Source organism: Rhipicephalus microplus, chromosome 2, assembly GCF_043290135.1.
Source record: "Rhipicephalus microplus isolate Deutch F79 chromosome 2, USDA_Rmic, whole genome shotgun sequence".
In the NCBI taxonomy this organism is placed as follows: domain Eukaryota; kingdom Metazoa; phylum Arthropoda; class Arachnida; order Ixodida; family Ixodidae; genus Rhipicephalus; species Rhipicephalus microplus.
In genome coordinates this window covers 250,873,076-250,893,282 of record NC_134701.1, presented here as the reverse complement: position 1 = coordinate 250,893,282, position 20,207 = coordinate 250,873,076, and the positions used below count along the sequence as shown (strand labels likewise).

The following is a 20,207-nucleotide window of genomic DNA, read 5'->3' as shown; positions in this document are numbered from 1 at the left end:
AGGAAGATTTGCAGAAATTGATGGACATCTGGGGTAATGAGGGAGATAGGTTAGATTTTAGATTCAGTAAGGAAAAATCAGCAGTCATGATTTTCAATGACAACGAAAGTAGTGAGCTTAGAATACAGGAGGTCACGCTAGAGATAACAGATAAAAACAAATATCTGGGTGTATGGATAAGCAATGGGACCGAGTACCTGAGGGAACACGAAATATATGTGACGACTAAAGGTAACAGGAATGCAGCAGTGATGAAAAATAGGGCACTGTGGAATTACAATAAGTATGATGTTGTGAGAGGAATATGTAAAGGGGTCGTGGTTCCTGGGCTGACGTTCGGCAATGCGGTCTTGTGCATGAGATCAGAAGTTCAAGCAAGATTAGAAATTAAGCAACGTGGAATAGGTAGGCTTGCTTTAGGAGCTCACGGGAATACACCAAATAAGGGAGTACAAGGTGATATGGGATGGACATCATTTGAGGGCAGGGAAGCTAGCAGCAGGATAAAATTTGAGAAGCGATCGAGAGAAATGGGGGAGGAGCGTTGGGCTAGGAAGGTTTTCAGCTACTTGTACACGAAGAATGTCGATACAAAATGAAGGAAGCGAACCAGGAAATTGACCGGTAAATACTTAGAAAACATCAGGTGGCCAAACCAAAAAGAAGTATCGGTTAAGAAGAAGGTGAAGGAAGCTGAGACCGATATGCTGAGAATTGGCATGATTAAGAAGTCCGCACTAGAGATCTATCGAACTTTTAAGCAGAAAATTACCAAGGAAAGGATCTATGATAATACTCGGGGTAGTTCTCTACTGTTTGAGGCCAGGACGGGAGCACTGCGAACCAAGACATATCGGGCCAAATACGAAGGGGTAGACACAGTATGCAGTGTGTGTGGAGAGGAAGAAGAAACTGCCGAACATTTGATAATGTTCTGTAAAGGGCTTCACCCTATAGTTCAGGATGATGGCACAGAGTTTTTCAATGCACTGGGGTTTAGGGAACGGGAGGGCAAAATAGACTTTAAGCGGGTAGACTTAACTAGAAGGAGGTTATCTGATTGGTGGCTAAAGTCAAGGCACGAGTGAAAATTAAACCCTTCACTGCAAAGTACGAATCCTCAAACTCACTTTTTAAAGAAAAAAAAAATCTAGTTTTTGGTTCATTAAGTATTACAGCTTGGGGCGCTTGCCACCGCCCGATCTAAAGGGTACAGCCATATCCATCCATCCATGCATCCATTATCACGGCGACGGACGGTACCAGCTAAGCGTTCTTCATCTGCGGCCCATAGGGGTGCGTCAGCGGAGAGTTGTTCGAGACCTGTACATCGCTATTTCGGAGGCTATGCAAAGTGTTGCGTTGTTGCACCGTCCGCCACAGGTGACGCTAGCGACCGAGAACATTCTAAAATAAAGGAGGGAAAGGGTGTGGCAGCCGTTTTTCTTCTCATGCAGCAGGCATCTTCTAGAGGAGGCTTTGTCCAGGCGATCCATAAGTGATAGGCCGGCCAAGGCAGCTACGACCTCAGCTGATGTCGGGAGCGGGGCACCATCAGCGCTTGCGGGATCCACCTCGGCAGAGTCTTCATTTGGCTGCTCAGCAGTAGCTTCGGCAACAATCTCCATATCCGTGAGCTCCGCCGTTGTGAACTCCGCCGTTCGGAGTTAGGCCTGTCGCGCGCTGTCGCACCGACAGCGCGCGACAGGCCTAACTCCGAATGCACGAACACTGCGAGCACAACGACCGATGCCTGCCGATGCTACGGGGGAGGAGCTTGCAACAAGTGCGCAGTGTGCCGCTGCCACCATAGAGACTGCAACGACTGCAAGCTGCAAGGCTGCGGCGTGAGTCCGGGTGTAAAGCGCGCACATGGCGCACACATGGCGCGCCCATGCCGGCTCGCCTGACTGCTTTCTCTTTCCCGGCGGCAGCGCGGACCGCGTCCGAGACAGTCGTCTGCGTCCTTTCCCTCCTATACTTTCCTCCTCAATCTTTACCTCCCACTCCCTCCTCCCCCGCGCGAAGTTGTGTCGGTGCCTTCGTATTAAAAGACAATAACAGCTCTGCGCTTTTCTCTTTACTTTCCTCATTCAAGAACCTCTACCGGAAGGCTGCGGCGCGCGTACGCCGCTACGTTAATGTGGCGCTCTCGGCGCAATCGATGTGTGCAGCATTCGTAAACATCCGCCACTCTACCGCTACATTCGAGAGTTGCGGGAAAGCTCGCCGCCTGTCAATAGAGCGCGGGCGGTTTGGGGTGGCTGAGTTCGATATATCCATTATATGTCAAACTTTGTTCGAAATAAAAAATCAATAATGCATGCAATTTCCCGCGTGATATAGAAACCGTTCGATATAGGCGATAATTCGATATATCCGTGTTCGATATATTGAGGTTTGACTGTAGCTAGAGATACACTCTGCATTTTTCAGCTATAATCTGCATGTATGTTGTGAACCAATAAATATGACTGATATTCATTAGATCATTCTAGATAAAAAATTGCTGCATTTGGCAGATGACAACACAGATAAATGATACAGCTGCTTTAAGGAGCCGGTACAACCTGTTGATGTGAAACAATAACACTGCTGTGTCAACATTGTTGTCTTGAAAACTGAAACAGGTTGTTTTGCTGCTCTATCTTGGAAGCCAAGGCAATGCCAAAGCTGGGAACAATGGAAGACTGCACTGGTGGCTTTATACTGCATGGTTTCATCAGGCCATTTCTAGCACGTTAAATATTTTAAATAGGAACAAAAGTATGAATGTATTAGAAGGGGCATTGTTTGATAAGTTATAGGGGCTCATACGATGAAAACTAGAAAAAATGTTTCACGAGACATCCTTCAGTACCAGACACATTCTCTGCTACTCACAGATAGCCCTGCAGAGCCTTAACAAGAAGTTTGAGCACTGAAGCAGAAATAAAATCTAGAAACAGTTTTTCTACACATATTATCAACCCCAAGTGGTATTTTTTATTTTGGCATTCAGTTACCTTGTAAGTTTAATTTGGCGATGCATGTAGTGCCTCGCCATATAATGATAAACCTTTATTAGTTTAATAAAGTAAAGAAATTGCCCATTCAGCGATAACAACTTGCACTTACGCAGTACAAAAGGGGGCCTATGCAGACACAGATACAATTGGTCGCCCACCTTTTAATATTTATTGTAAGCACCTCAAGAACTGCAAAGAAAAACATTTATCTTCAGCGTGATTGCGGAAAAAAGGTTGTACAGTATCATTAAACTAGTGATGAATATAAAGCTTGATAATTTGAGTAATACCAGTGGACATAAATAATAAAAAGTGATGATGATATAATATGTTTCTAATTAGATTTAGTACCAGCATGTGCAAGTGATAAAGGTAGTTTGCATTCAGGCAACTTGCAAATGAATAGCATAAGCACATGTTAAAAGGGAACGTGGCAATGAAAGCTATCTTTGTTATTTATGACAATGAAGTGATAAAGCTCAGTATAGAAATGTCATTTGTTATGCTCATATCATAACCGAAATCAGTTCTGAGCTATCTAATGTAGTTTTCGAGTTACAAAACTTGATAGACTCTCGCTTTCAATTATTAATTAATTAGACAAAGGCTCATCAACATTTTTGCAAAAGGATATTCACAAAGGCTCATTGTGTGTCTTAATGCTATTGGTTTATTTTTAATATTTAAGTAAGCACACAAAAATATTTTTGAAATGTCCTGGGCATATTGTCTTACTAACAACTCTAACAAAAATGCCAATTATAAAAATCTCTATGACGTACACACAAATATGGACAGCTTTACAGCATTCACCAAAGATTATGATCTAAGTGCAGTATATCCTCATTCGTTGCACAATGATGACTGACAGCAACTGCTTGAAAAATGAAAGCTGAGAAAATAGAGCTAGAATCTAAGAAAACAGAACTCGGAAGGGAGCCGACTTTTTCGTTCAAGAAATGCAGCTTTTTGGCAACCTTGAGGTTCGATCTGTCCTCTTTACGATGATGTTAATATGGTGGCACTGTGCCAAGGGAAAGCTGCAGATTTGCATTTTCTGAAGCCCAATTTTCACGTAGCTTTTGACGACAGCCTACCAGTAAAATGCTTTTTTCTCGAATTCTGGTGCTTTTTTGTCTAATATTTCACCTTGATGTAAAACATGGTGTCAAAATTGCGGAAAAAAAAATAAATTGAAAAATTTTGGCCAAATTTGCCATTCCCATTGCCACGTCCCACACATATGAGCAACAGCATTTAGTAGTAAGCACTGGCTATTTTCAATTTCAAGCAAGTCAACAGCGACCATCTGTATTCCATGTCATGTTCTAACAAAAACATAAAGGTTTCTTTTTCACTTCTTTTTGCCTCAAGTGCAAACAAAAGCATAAAACCACTACCAATGTTTGAGAATAAAGTTAAGCTAACTATGAGCTGCTTAATGTATGACTTAACGCGATAAGTGGCCTCAATCAGATAATTAAGTACTCATAATTATATACAGAAAAATAATTATGAAGCCTGTAGAGCATCGATTCAGTCACCTGTGGACACTGTTCTCTCACCCTCTTTCTGGGTGTCCACCCCCTTTCTTTTTTTTTCCTCCCCCTCTCACAAAAAATGCTTCAACTATGGTAAAGTAGCAGAGCCCCTTCCTCCTGTATGAAATGTATTGGGTTCAACTTCATAAAGAGATCAAGCATCGAATGGTATTCTTAATCTCTTTCCTTTTCCCTTCTTTATTCCCTTTACATGCCCCCACCCTGCCATGTCGCTAGGCCATGTTCCGTTATATGAATTGCATAAATGAGCACTCATAGCCTCAAACCACTATAGGCTACTATACAAAATAGAGAGCATGACAAGTATTTGCATTTGTTAGTTTTCTCCAATTGAAAAAAAATGTCACAATGTAGCAACTGTCTATGACCATAAACTCACCAGGATTAATTTACAGAATGCCAAGATCAGAGTGCTAGACAAAAGTTTGGCACCTTCTTCGACATGCAAACTGGTATGATAGCTATGACAGCACATAGAAATGATGGGCTACTCACGAATTAAAAAAAAAAAAATGCTGTTCTGGCTTTGAAATGTGTGGTCAAAGCTAATTCTAAATGAAATATAACATGCAGAGCAATGCTTAGTTTCAGCTAATGCCTCAAATTTCGCAATCCAAATAACTGCTTTCAGGAGATATCAAACAAAATAAATTGTTTAAAATATAAAAAGAAAGTGTTACAGGCAAGTGTAGTGATGTGCAAATATCAGTTACAATTCTAGTTTTAGTGACAGTGGGCTTCCGCAACGAAACCATGATCAACGGAAAAATTTACTGAGAAACCAACAAATCTCACAGTTGCAGAGAAATTTTTAATATCCCATACAGTCTAGTAACTCTCATCTGAGATTATATGGTAGTATCCACCATTTAATATCTTTTGCAAGCTGGTCATTAGTATTGACACCTGCTGTTAATTTTACCACAGCCAATACTTCTGCTCTCGAATTCATGTATGTATAGCACTTCCAAATGCTTTCTTTCTTAGCTTATTTTATTACTTGAGTAATGCATTCACAATTTTCAGATAAGTAATGCTGACATGGCCTAGGTTTCTGTGTTCTAACATATAAAAACAGAGACTCACTACATTATTTTGCCCCTCTCATGGCTTACATCACACCACATTCACAAGCTGCCGAGGGTTTTTGAGACAACTGTCAGGTATTTGAGCTGATGCTCAGTAACCACCATGTTGAAAATGTTTGCAGGGTGTTTAGTTGCTAAAGTAAATGCTTGGGTGTGTTGGTACAGCAAAGCTGAAGGAAAATAGCACAAAAGATAGAGCAAAATAAACAGAAAAACATAAAAAACAGCGCTGACTTTAAAAAAAGATACATTTGTCAACAATGTGGAATAAATACCTACTTGTGCTGTCCAAAATAAAAATAAGAAGAAAGAAATATGCCTTGGCAGGCTCCTTAAGGAGACTGATTATCTCTCAGATGGCTATACATGCAATGTACACAATTTACATTGATAATTCTGGTACTTTGTTCATATAATATTTGTTTGTGATTTATGCTTTAACAAAGTGCTTGATTGGGCTGGTTGACGCTGCATGGTAGACGAAGAAAGTGCTTAACAGCGCAAACGACAGCGCCCCTTCTGCCGTTTGCACTCTTAAGCACTTTCTGCGCCTACCATTCCTGCTTTTTTGTTGTTTAGTACTTTGCAAACATATAGTATTGAGCATTATGAACAAATAAACTTTTGTTGTAGGTCAGCACTGTTTGCGTTTTTCTTTTTTTTGTGCTACATGTTTGGCACTGTCTTCTTTCAGCTGTGTTTAGTTCCATCGCCAGTTTTGAATATTTCATTGCTTTTCGAGGTTTTCTGTCAACAATCTTAATACAACTACCGGTGATTTTAGAACAGACAGTTTCGAAAAGTGTGCATACTTTAAGCATAGTTTTATCGGCTGCTATTCACGAGCACAGATAAGACAATAACATGGCTAAGAAATCCTGACCATCATCTTTCCTCTGACAATTATGCCAAGCAGTTTATGCTTAGTATGCAGTGAAAAAAGACGATAAGCGACTTTAGAGTGATTTATTGTCCTTTAATGTTTTCATCTGCTCTTACATTAAAGAAAAAAAATTGATTATTCGCGAATGAAATGAATGCTCAGCATGCCCTTGCATTCCCACAATAGTTCACAAAGCTGAAACACAAAGGTTCAGAAAACCAGTGCTTCTCTGTTTAACTCGACTTTCCATATGGCCTTTTTTTTACAGCTTGCTTAATTACGCCACTATTCCAAGCACCTCGAAGATAAATTTTTTTCAGTGTTCTCCAAGCCACTAGACACCCTGCTCCATAACCTGAACAGGTTTTAAAAGTTTCAATCTATTGATGTACAACAGCTTTCAAGATGCAAGGCAATTTTTTAACAGTCATATATCAACAGTCTGAAAAATTGTTTATTCACCTCATCCTTGTGGAGCAGTGAGCTCAGAAAACCATTTTCTGTGAAAGCGAAAATGCCATGGAGCCTGAGAGGCACATGCAAGGCAACAATGATAACATTGGGTGAAGAAGCTCCAATAAATATAGCAGTACCATTAAAACAAAGCTCCCCCAAAATATTGTTCTTACTCGTATCCTACGACTGCCAAAATTAAACATAGTACGACTATGGTAGCAAAACAAACTTATGAAAAGGAGGCAAGCAAGCATTGCCGCACATGGAATGATAATCAGCTTCATTCTCTTGCAGTACTAACAAATTTCATATTAAGCACAAAAAGAGAAAACATGCCTTAACAGCATTTATAAAATACAAAACATGAAAATGAGTTTAACAGCATTAAATGCAGCAATGGAAAAAATCCAGATACAGTAAAATCTCATTGATTCAAAGTCACTGAGACCGCGAGAAATTTTTGAATTAGGCGGGTTTTTGAATGAACAGAACATACAAAAAGTGGGATGCAAGGAACTTGCAATCATTCAAAGTAATCAGGGCTGGTCATTTGCTGTGCTGGCTAGTTTGCGTCTTCAAAGGTTATGTTTTCCCACAATACCCAGTCTTAACTTTGCCGCAAAGACAGAGAAATGACAGGTCTCACTGCTGCCACCAACAAAAAAGTGAGAGAGAGAGAGAAAGAGAGAGAAAAAAGACTATGTCGCAACAACTGAAATGTGCGCTTGCGAAAAGCAAGACAGTAGTTGCATGTGGGCAGCACGACGCCTGCTCCTCGCTGCGTCAGCACATCATGGTGCGACTGTTCGCCTAATCTTTCTAGTAAAACAAAGAATTAAATGATGGCCAGTGTGACGAAATTTGCAATATGTTTGGCTGGCAAGCATGATCACTGAACTTTCGATGTCAGTTTTTGAAGTAGGCGGTGCAGGCAAGAACTGAGCTAGCAGTGCGAATGCGCAAATTGCTGGAGCAACCAGCAATCAGAGGTTTGCATACATTGCTAATTCCGCCAAACTGTTTATTAAATTTCTTCACAATCGCAGTAAGAATAGGCAAATCATCACGTGCTGGCGTAGCAAAAAACATGCAATATGCTGCTCATGCGTCACTGCTGTGTTGCAGTGAAACATGTCTTGTTTTCTGAAGAAGCTCGTTTCGGTTGACCATGAGACAATTTTTTTTTTCTTTTTTTAGCTGCCACTCATTAGTATCACTATTTTGCATTGCTTTTTGGCTCTTAAGAGCTGTTGTTTCACGGATAAGCAGCGAAATCGGGATCGGGAATAGGCACATGCCCCCCCGAAGTTTTCGAATTTACCGGACTGGAGCTGACAGTCTCTTCAAATTACCCACTGAAACTTTCATTGCAAAATGCCAAAATATATTCAATTGAGTGAGATTTTAAAATAACAGAGTTCGAATTAATGAGGTTTTACTGCATACTGAAGTTAAATCCGGTGCTATAACATTCACACACGTTTACAGAACAACAGCATTTTAGATTGGTATTAGAACATTTCAACAAAATGAGAGGTAAAGCCTGTTTTTATTGATAGGTAGATTATCAATAAAAAACATGAAACACTACAGCAGTTTATACGCAAGATTTCCACTATAACTGCACAAAGAAGTGGTGATTTTCTTATCAAAAAGTGCTTTCTATAGCTGTTACAATTTGGTTTTGTATAAAAATATAGGCTCAAGGCAAAGTGTACATTAAAATAAACCTGAAAACATAGTTACCTAAACACTCATTGTTACAATTTTTATAATCTGGACTGTGTGAAAACTTTGCACAGTGATACAAAGCTAGTTAAGAAGCCTAGTTAATGATTTTATAGCACTTGTTATGCTTGCATTAGGCTCACTGAAAACAAATCAGAAACATTATTTACTTGAACCCCTTTATATGAGAAACAGACCCAAAAGTAGTTATTTTTTTTTTTACATGAGGGGTCTCTGATAATCAAGGTACCACATTATCAATTCGTGATCAATCCCTTTTTTGATGTAGGCCCACTGGTGCCTCTCATGCTGAATAATCTATTACATCAGTGCCTCGTATAAATGGGTTCAACTGTACTAGTATTGTCCAGCCTAGAAAAAGTAATGATCAAGGACTTATTATTCTACTGGTTTACGTCCTGAATATATTATTTTGTCTCTGTAAATGGCAGTGCCAGTGAAAAGACTTGGTTATGTTCACTTTTTTTGAGTCGAAGAAGGAACAGTTTCATATTTACTTCACATACGGAAGTACTGGACATAACTAAGCTGGTTAATTTTGAATGTCACAGGGTTTACCACTATAACGAATCTGCAACACTATGCAGTGAAACTCCAATACTTTTACAGCAATGTGTGCAATGCTGAAGGCATATTTAAAAAGCTCTTGCATCTGGTCGACATGTAACATTCATAAGTAAGTAAACGTGGCAGAGATGTAAATGAAGGAATTTCTCAGAGCTACCTCATGAAATGCACGTTTCAACACAAATCAGGGGCCACATTTTCAACTGATCGCTTTTCACGTACACTAGCTGGCCGAACTATGCAAGATCGAACATAACTGCAGATGTTTACTCCTAGGGAAGACATTTCCATCACTTTTACTATGCGCACAACAAAGATTGATGGATATGTGTGGTTTAACATCCCAAAACCACCATATGATTATGAGAGAGGCCGTAATGGAGGGCTCCGGAAATTTTGACCACCTGGGGTTCTTTAACACACACCCTAATCTGAGCACATGGGCCTACAACCTTTCCGCCTCCATCGAAAATGCAGCCGCCGCAGCCGGGATTCGATCGCGCGACCTGCGGGTTAGCAGCCGAGTACCTTAGGCACTAGACCACGTCGGCAGGGCGCGCACAACAAAGAGCTGTGCAACTGTCGCCCAAAGTAATCAAACGCAGATACAGTGCTCGGCACAATGCTTAGTGCCAAAAGAGAGGACTACAACTAAAACAAACATGCACATTTCTTTCTATCAATGAAGCATTGATAATGCACTGAGTGAAAAGGAGGGCACACTTACAAGTAGACAGGGCATCACAACCATGGTCGTAAACTTCCTCCAGTGGGGTATTCTGTACCTTGATGGCCTGCTTGCCATCTAAAGCGTCCAACAGTTGATACAGGAACAAAGACAATGCACACAGCACAAAGGTCCACCATGGTGCCTAGTTACCAGAGTAACGGTGAGGGGCAGAGTAGAGAGAAAAAAAGAACACACAGCAGCCCTCTGCTTGTAAGTCAAACTTGTTGCTTTGTTCCCTAGATCACATATTGTGAAGCCCACTTTTTTTTTAATTATTATTTTTTTTTTCAGAGGCAGGAAGCAGCAGGACTTTTCCACAGCACATGTGTCTACGCAACAGCTCTTTGCTCAAGCTAATACCAGTGCTGGTTGCAGCAAACAACAATATGCTACATCTTGTGACATTTCTTTTTATTGAAGCACATAAGTACAGAAAAGTAAGCTATACTTTTCAATCTCCTTGACAATGTAAGGGGGTTCTTCTAAAGGGCATGTTGACCAACTAGTTTAATCAGTTTGTAATACAACTGCGGATAAAAGGAAGATTAAATGGAATGCTCTAGAAATGGAAATACATGAAGCTGTTGTAACATCAAAAAATGCAAAATACAGACTATTGAGATGCATTTGTAAGATTGGCATGTTTGTGTGCCTTTTGAAATGTATGCACTAGGTCACATATATATAGCAAAAGGCCCATGTCGGAACTAACTTCATCTTTTACAAAAAAATCATGATGCCTAATGTGACAGTTCACTGGAGGAAAAAATGGGCTTTTCAGTTTAATGACATGATTCAATCAATAGTGGCACTCCACTAAATTTTTAAAGAAACCAACATGACCCAGTGTTTTTAGGATTTTCCTTGCCGTTCTATTCCTGTTAAAATTAATATTCATATTTTGTCATTGTTATTCCTGTTAGGACTTGTATAAAAATTGACAATTAGTTTATCTTTATTGTACGTATGAAAATTGTACCAATTCATGTATTTATTCCTTTTATGCTCCCCTTACACAATGCCCTGTTGGCTCTGTAAGGTATTTTGAATAAATAAATAAATAAATAAATAAATAAATAAATAAATAAATAAATAAATAATCATGTTCCTAAAACCTGCTCTGCAAGTGAAATAGGATTGTTAAGTGAGCCAAGCTAAGTTATTATGGCCAGATCTACATCTCCCCAACATTGTCAAGCCTGTGCAAGATGATAAGAAAGAAAGAGCACGGCAGTTTAACAATTACTTCGCTGGAACATACGATTAAGATGAACAATGCAATCGATTCTCTTTCACTCTTTTTTGCTGCTTGCCTGGCCATGATAAGAAGACAGATTTCAATAGTTGCCCTCAACTATACCTACAATGAGATACAAAAGTAGCACTGATGGCTGGTCTAGGGTACAGCGTGATGATAGATGCACAAAAAACGAGCACAAGAAGCAAATGAGCACAACAATGTCTCGTTGGTTTGTTCATGTTAGAACAGGGGAGAAATGGCAAAGTTAACAATGGCTCATGAAACATTGACATATTGGCAAAAGAAAAGCAAACCGCAGTTAGAAACAGTGACAGGAATTTCCATTGAGTAATGATGCATTAATGAAGTGCCTTCCTTTATGTCCTTGTATGTACATGTGCCGCATATTTTGGGCTTAGCAAGCCACTGCTTATATAAATAAAAAGCAGCAACTGTAAAAAATATGGTGGCCGTACGTGCTACTTAACACAGAGTAATATTGAGTGAACTTTTTTTACATCTTTAATAGTGCTCACTAAGACAAATGAAAGCATGGGGACCAATAAAAGAATGGTAAAAGCGAGCAAAACCCCCATAAAGGTTTTTAAAATTTGTTCTTATCAGTGGTTTTCAATATCAAAACTGTAACAGGCATGCAAGAACACTATTGTTAATATAACGCAGACAACTTTTGCCTTCAAATTCCCATGAAATGCATAACAATTGAATTGCCCAGCTTTCATTTCTGCCGAGAGGATGCTGGCAAGGTTAGCTGCTATTACCATGTACAATGTATAGCAATTACCACCTTGAACAATCACATCTCCATAGAGATGTCACAATCTATATCAGCTAGGATGATTCCAGCTCAATTAACATGGATTTTGATAGGATAAAAGTTGTCAGCTTATAAAGGGGACAATGAATCAAAACACTCAATTGGTTTAAATTGATTGATTGTACTCAGAGAACTTGTTACTTTCACCATCATAGGTTTGCTAATAGAGGAGAAATTCAAGGTAAAATTACCACATTTACATCAAGATAGCAAAAGTTTTTTTCTCGTACTTTTGTGACCTGCAGTCAATTCTCGCATTACAATCGAATGCCAAAATATCATCTTTTTTTTTCCCTAGGTACAATGAAAAGTTACCCCTTGCATTTTAATTGCAGTCTGGTTAGAATCAAGTACATAAAGTCTAATTTAAAATTTTTTCATAGAAATCTCTGTATGTGACATCACAGACTCTACAGTGTATTTTTTGCATTTTGGCAATGTTGGCTCTACGAAATTTCTTGAAACTTAGTATGTTATGTCTATGACCCCAGCAGGGGACAATGTATATATTTTTACTAATAACTACACAAGAATTAGTCACGCAGTCCAAATCTACAACATAACAATTGGTGTGGAACTTCAAGGTGGTATTGCCACCCACATTTTCTTCTAGTGCATTTAGTCAGTTACCAAACATCTTACCATGGCAAGATTGGTGATATTGTAAGTATGAAAGAGAAGCTTAGTAACATGACAAAAATAGTTTACATCTTGAGTCTTTTTTTAGAGGTAAAATTTCACTTTTGACTAACACAGTCTTAAGGGTTGCAGCATATTAAGTGGAAATATGTCAAAGTTTCTATGCATTAAAATAAAAACATGCAGAACTGTTTCTGTACACTACATAAGATAACACTACACTTCCTCAGCAAAAAGCCACTTCATGCACAAGAGCAAAAAAAAAAACACACAAGCAAGAGAAAACAGCTTTATTTTTTTTACATTGCATAATCTTTTTATAAAGTTGCTAGAAATATGGGTCACACTGAAAGGGAATAATTAAACAGCAATTCCCTCTTTCACATCTTATCTTTGAGAGATCAGCGTGATGTTATAAGCAGCTGTTGCTTAGTTTTGACCGTGAGTGAAGACAATCGCTTCAATAAAGCACAACTTTGATCCCCTCGGATGATACGCACCATGTTCTAAACTCAAAGGCATCACAGTTATATATTTACAGCCAAATCCAATGACTTCATGTGAACGACACATTTTTTTTTCTTACGATGCTGCTACTTGTTCACTATTACAAATTTGCGCTAAATAATTTCATGCACAGAAATGAAGCGATGCCCCCAGTTGTTGCAGTTTCAGCCCACGTAATTTCAAATGTTCACTTAAATCTAAAAAAACTAACCTCGGCAAACACAGCACGCTATGCATCAACCACATGTTTCTGCAAACAACACCCACGTGCTGCGAACATAAGCAACAAACAGAGAGGCCGACGGGTTATTTATACATCGCACAGGAATAACAAGCTGCAAGCCCCCCACCAAGCAACAGTATCAGAACAAAAAAAAAAAAAAAAAAAAAGTGGTCAAAGCAGGAAAAGAAAAGGCTACTCATACAATAAACAATAAAAAAAGGTATTCACAACACTCTTTCATTTTATTCTTGCCAATTTCAAGTACAAAGGTTTCTTTATTAATATTATTATTATTTAAAGGTGGTCAGGCTCTACTTACGGTGCGTGAACACATGGGCAAACACACACACACATATAAAGAAAAGAAGCAGGTACACAAATGAGAAAGCAATATTTTTGTACCCAACTTTACAGCTTAAAGCCACTCCTTTCCTTGTACAAATGAGGCCGAGTGAACTTTCCCTTCATACTACACACATATAAAAGTAGACATTGAAGCTTTGCACTACATATATCATATCGCATATCAAGTGTTTGTGTATGCTTTAGTTGAGGCAATAGTTTTGGCCATTTAACTCGGGGACTTCGGAAGAATGCCAAGCCCAAATAGTACAATTTAACACTTTTGGCGCCTACTTTCTTCCACACTTACAAAACCTGTCGGTGCAGCTTTATGCGATTTTGACAGCATGTCTATGTTAGCTAAGATATATGATATAATATGTCAGCTAAGTAACAGACTCACATAATTGTGCATGCCCATTATAAAAGCCTATTACAGTTGACCCTCGGTAAACAAAAATCTCTTAAGCATAACTTGTGCTGAAATGAAACAACTGTCTCTGATATTGTTGGTTTTGTACTTGTGTTCTGCACCCATATTTGCCCCTCATTAAACAGTAAACTCTATAACCGAGCATATTTCTTGCCCCCCCCCCCCCCCCCCCCCAGTTGCTGCTTAATGAGAGTTCAGGTGCGTGCTTCCATGCAATATCCATGCAATATCAAGTCCTGTTGTCACAGTTATATATTTTATTTTTAGACTCCAGAAATCCAGCCCAAAGCTTTGTCAGCAGTGACATTGTATATGTGTATATATATACAGCAAGAGTTTCCGATGGTATTCTCATGAAAAATTGGAAGGAAACAACTAAGTTTTTAATAACAGCACATGATATACTCGCGACGATTCAATGTTTATAAGCCTGGATAGGTGTTACAAGACTTAGCATCTGTTCACAGAAACAAATTTATGCTGTTTTATGTTATAATTGAGTTGTAATGAATTGTTTTGGAACATCGGTGCAAGAAAATGATAATAATAATATCTGGGATTTAACCTCCAAAGACCACCATATGATTATAAGAGACGCCTCAGTGTAGGGCTCCAAAAGCTTCAACCACTTGGGGTTTTTTACTGTGCACCCGAGTTCGAGCACACGAGCTTACAACATATTTTCCTCAATCGTGAATGCAGCTGCCACAGCCGGCATTCGATCCCGCAACCTGCGGGTCAGCAGCCGAGTGCTTTAGCCACTAGACCACCACGGCGGGGCAGTGCAAGAAAAACAGCGCGGTTTATTTCAGTGTAATTTATGGAAGAAAAAGTGTTGTGCAATCATATACAACACATATAGTGAGGTAAAAGCAATAAGTATTCAAGAGACATCCCCTAAACAAAATTTTTACTGCTGGGAAATTGCTTTTGAAAATATCTTAAAAGAAAACTGCAGAGTCCTAAAGAGTACAAGGTAGGCAATGAATTTTATCAAATGGAAAATTTTTGCCATTGATCGCAGGCACTCGCTAATGAAAAAAATAAAAAACTAGATTTCGCTTTTTTATGACAACTAAAAAAAGTAAAAAAGTAGAAAACAACCTGATCATATCTTTATTCTAAAATTCTTTACAGCATTAGATTTTTTGTAGAGGAATACAACTTTTCGTTGGGATCAGTCTACTCCATGAAAGCAAGGTAGCTAGCTAACAAGAACACAGGCAGAATTACGTGGGAAGAAAAAAAAAAGAGAAAGAATAAAGCTTACCTCTGAGCGAAGATCACTGCTGTAGCTTAGTAGAAGTAAACAGCAACACACATTTATTACAAGTCCTGAACACGTGAGAAGACACGGTGCCGTCCTTTCAGGCACAAACTTCAGGCACCACATCCAGAACCTATGTTGGTATATTGAACATGTTGCTTAGTAAAACAATATGATGCTGATTCATTGCTAGTACGATGAACTTTTTTTATGCTGAAATTAATAATGCTAGCAGAGATTATGTCCAGTACTCGCACACCAAAACGCAAAAATTTACGGTTAAGTATGTACATACTTTTATTTTCAGTATCTACGGTGTTATTATACAAAAAGAAAATCATGTGATATTAAACCACTAATTTGGCTTTTTATCTGATGACTTTCCTGACTCCATTACTAAGCTTGTGCTGTTTTTTAAGATCAGATTACATGACATAAAGTGGCTCGAAATTTTCTAATGAGGAGATTAAATTTAGAGCAGATAGGCAATATGTCATCTTCTATTTACAGCATGTATGACATTAGAAAAAACGCAAAACACACAAAGCACAGTGTGCGTGATACCACTATGAAAATCAGTTTCTCAAGGTTTAATGGACTGACAAAGTGATGCTGCAGTGCGGTTAAGCTGATGCTTGCATGAGAATGTCGATACCTTTGCTGAAAGTTATACTAGAAATGTAAAGCACAAAGTTTAGTGCACACTACAATGCTTAAAGTCCACAAAAAAATTAAGCAGTACAACCCTAAGTGTACTGTGACAAAGAAAAACTATTCCTTGGTATACCATAGCCAAATTATGGTATACCATAATTTGGCTATACCTTCCCAGCCTTTGTAAAACGAACAAGGTCCTACTCAGGATTATATTTTCAGTTGACCTTGTTGATGTATATTGCTTTCATTGTCTGATTAACTGAATAGCCAGCAGATGGGACTTTATTCGCTCCTGTAGGACGTTGTGCCAAACATTATTATGCAATGCAAATGCACACCCAAAAGTTACTGATATACAGGTGCATAAACTGGCCTAAAATTGTATTTGGCACTTATCAAGGGTCACATGGTGCCACCAACCTCTGTAGGAACAGAAGTTCCAATACCGAGCCAGCACTTGCATTATACAAATATGGCTTCTTTTTAAGATTGTCCATCTGCTCCACGGGCAGCACCCAGCCACCAAAGTTCTCTCGGGTCTTCGTTGTTTTTTCTAGATGCATGGTGAGTGCTGCAATGCAAAATAAATAGCTCAAATTAATGGCTAGTATCAAGTCAATGTAGATGCGAGGGAAAAGGAGAAGACCATGCTAAATAAATAATCATTTTTTAGGAATATATTTTTTTTGTCCCCTATATGCTGTATATTCCCAGGATCTCAATAGTAAAACTTTTAGCAAACTTCAGCTGTTTCCTACTTTAAATGCAAGGCATTTTTTAGCAAACTTAAGGAACTTTGCACATTTATATCTACACACCAATCTATGTATCTAGCCACCTTTACCGGAGTGCTCTCGCGATCGCCTACTTAACATGATGTAGACCGAAATTGACATGGGAGGGTAAGACAGTTTGACGAATGTGACTGTCTGGTCACAACATGAATAAAGTGAAAATCCTGCTGCGTCTGTCACCAAACTCTTTCCTCCAGACACATACTCATATCCCACGGGTTGTGGTATACAGGTATGCACTACAGGTGATTGACAGTTTATACCTACCCATGAACAGTGAGAATAGACATTGGCAATTTAAGTGTGAGAGCGCTAAGAAGAGCTTACATCGTAACCCCAGACATGACGAATGCAAAGAATAAAAATTAGGGCCCTAGCAAGAATCAAACCCAAGTATTCAGCATGGCATTCAGGTATTCATCACAAGGCCACGCAAGGTCTAGTGACTGCTTTTGAAAAAGACCTTATGCAGGCGGCATTTCGGTGCAATTTTAACTGTGGTTGTAGTGCTGGCTATATAATTTCATAAGAAAGTAATAAACACTATATGCACTCTTACGATAAAGCACTCATGTTGGGTTTGTTTGTTATGCTTTTATTGCAGTCTAATAAATTTATCATTTTCATTCCTATGATTCAGCAAGCTATATCCAAGCATTGCTTGACCGCAGAGCAATAATACATGAACAGAAATTATGTATGAATATTCTCATTATCGCCCGGTAGCGTGCACATTGCTTCGATGACCGTGCTCTAACGTGAGTGCTGATATGTCAGACCAATGTTTCATAAGTTACCATTTGAACATATTGTAGTCGGCGTGTTTAAAACCTAAGTGTGCACACATCTCAATCCACCTCGGACCGCTTAATACAATTTAAGCCAAAAAATGCAGCACAGAACTACTGGCCGGCTTTACATGACACTGATTCCCACAAGGCGTGGGTTCTGCCTAATTTTTTTCTTTTTTTTTTCTGGTAATGCTTACCGAATAAAAGCTACTTTGGAGCCCAGACTAAAGAGCAACGCAGCCAAATGCGATTCAGAACTAGAGGTGCTCAACAGCGCTGCGAAAAATGCGCGCACGGCGAACGGCAATAAAGGATAAACCGTTTCCTGTCAAGCTACGGAAACCTCACAGAAATACGACACGGTTCCTTTCCGTGCGCGCGTACAATGTTCGCGCATGCGCGTTCGTCAGCCGGTTCCTTTCCGTAACGTGTTTCGGTAGCTTGCTAAAAACCTCTAATGACGAGCGTTCGCTATCGGTTCCCAACTGTGTCGCCGCGGGGCAATGCGCACCGTCTTATCTCGGGTTGGCACCACAGGAGCTCAATGGCTTATCGAATGCGCGCTCCACAGATCACAGCTCGACATCCGCCCTGCCGCTCCGCGTGCAAAGAGCGCACAACTGGACGAAGGAAAGGTCACAACCAGATTGGCACTAGTCGCAACTATCGCGTAGTCTCTATCTCGCAAGTCCTGGCACGACGCGAGCGGCCGTGTTATCGTGGAAAGTAGCCGCGGGCTCAGCATTTCGTCTGCTCACGTGGGACACGCATGTGAAATTTCCTCGGAGGAGAGAGAGGGCGGACTGCCGGGATAGACAAACTCCACCTCTCTCTGGATCCCGTGTGCGTACTCGAACGGCAGGAGCCAAACCGTGACGTGCGCGGAAAGATTTCTCAAAACACTTGCGCAACACACGAAGCAAGACGGTCGCAATATGAAAAACAAGCACGCGTTCAAGGCTACCAAGGCTATTCACGCAGTGTCCCGGACTGCAGAATGTGGACCTCGATGGTAGAAACGATATACGCTAGCTTGAGATGCCTGCATCAGCATTTGCAGGCGTTACGACGGTCGCTTCTTCTGACCCGTTTGCCAAAAGACAACAGCGTTTTTACAAACGTGTTCACATTTTATAACGATCTTTACCCCATCTAAATGGCGCGCGCTATCCCCCTTCACTAACTGAAGTTCAATGGACAGAAGTACTCGCTATGCTACATTTTATTCAACACTTTGGCGAATGTTACGCGAACTGCTGCTGCCGGGTCAAGGTATCCGTGTATCTCACATGTGATCGACTTCGCGCGTATTCGCCGGAAACAAGAACGATCGCTCTCGCGATGGAGAAAACGTAAATTATGAAGCACATATATGAAACGCGTTCCAAGCAACTCGTAAGGCTGACAACTTACAAATACCATGACATGCTACGAAGCAACATAAATTTGCAGCTACAAAACGCGCCGCAGTAGCGATCGAAAGCTTTTATTTATGGCGATGGTCACAGCTCTCCACGCAAGTTCCTCGCCACGATTCTGGCAAAATCCGATCATTAAACGCTGATGTAAAACGTCAATGTGCTCCTGCAGTTCGGGTAATAGAAACAGCTACACACATTCGTCGGGTAAAATTAAACGCGCAGTTTCTACAAACGGCGACTGCAGAAAACGTAACTCGAAGTGGTACCAAATTCGAAATTCGGTCGTGCCCCGCAATACAGCAAAAAATATTTGTATACGCACTTACGCAGTAGTACAATCCACGCAAGCAACAATCCTCCACCGTTGGTTGATGATCACAGCAGTTGACACGAACGAATGACCACACGACGTAAACATATACAATTCTGAACGCTCATACACGCTGCACGCCACTCGGAGGTTTCGTTTCCACTGGCTGGCGGATTCATAGAGGAGGAGGTAGAGGATAGTTGAGAGAAGATGGAATCGGAGAGAGGCAGAGAGCATCGGCGAGGCTAGCGCTCCTTGCGGAAAGGACTTCTAACAAAATATTCCTTCAAAGAGAAGGCAAATATGGCTCAAACAGGCAGGCATACGTTCACTGGGACGGACTAGATAACAGATAGTACATTCGGTCGGCTGTTATTTATGCATTTTGTCCCCGCAGCTGCGCTGTGGATTCTGTAGCCGTGGCTTTTTGCAAAAGCAAAAAAAAAAAAAAAAAAGCGCGAGATTAACACATTTGAATTTGCCCAGAATGATCCTGCGACCAAAGAAAAATTGACGCTACGGGGCTGGTGCACAAGTTCGATTTTCATGCCGATCACAATCAAATGATCTGCTTTGTTCGGGCCATTAAATTTCTGATTTTGTGAGCGCATTAAAATGGCTCAGACAGTATGACAGATGTGTTAGTAACTTGTAACACACCTTATCAGCTGCACATATTCACTAGGCATCACTATAAATGTA

The 20,207-nt window shown here is 40.0% G+C and overlaps 1 protein-coding gene across 3 annotated transcripts in view; it reads right to left on the bottom strand.

Moving 5' to 3' along the window:
- The window catches only part of LOC119170141 (choline/ethanolaminephosphotransferase 1-like), a 32,872-nt gene extending 13,211 nt beyond the window's left edge, over positions 1-19,661 (bottom strand). The window contains exons 1-4 of one of the 3 annotated variants that reach the window (XM_037421198.2): positions 19,522-19,661; positions 16,610-16,760; positions 15,536-15,665; positions 10,041-10,185 (exon numbers count right to left, since the gene is read on the bottom strand). In XM_037421198.2, the coding sequence (XP_037277095.2) occupies positions 10,041-10,185; positions 15,536-15,665; positions 16,610-16,752 (418 nt within the window). In that variant the 5' untranslated portion in view covers positions 16,753-16,760; positions 19,522-19,661. Of the gene's footprint in view, positions 1-10,040; positions 10,186-15,535; positions 15,666-16,609; positions 16,761-17,971; positions 18,246-19,517 lie in introns of those variants that run through there. The other 2 variants (XM_075879373.1, XM_075879381.1) reach the window with 2 other exon arrangements.
- Positions 19,662-20,207: the final 546 nt, after the last annotated feature.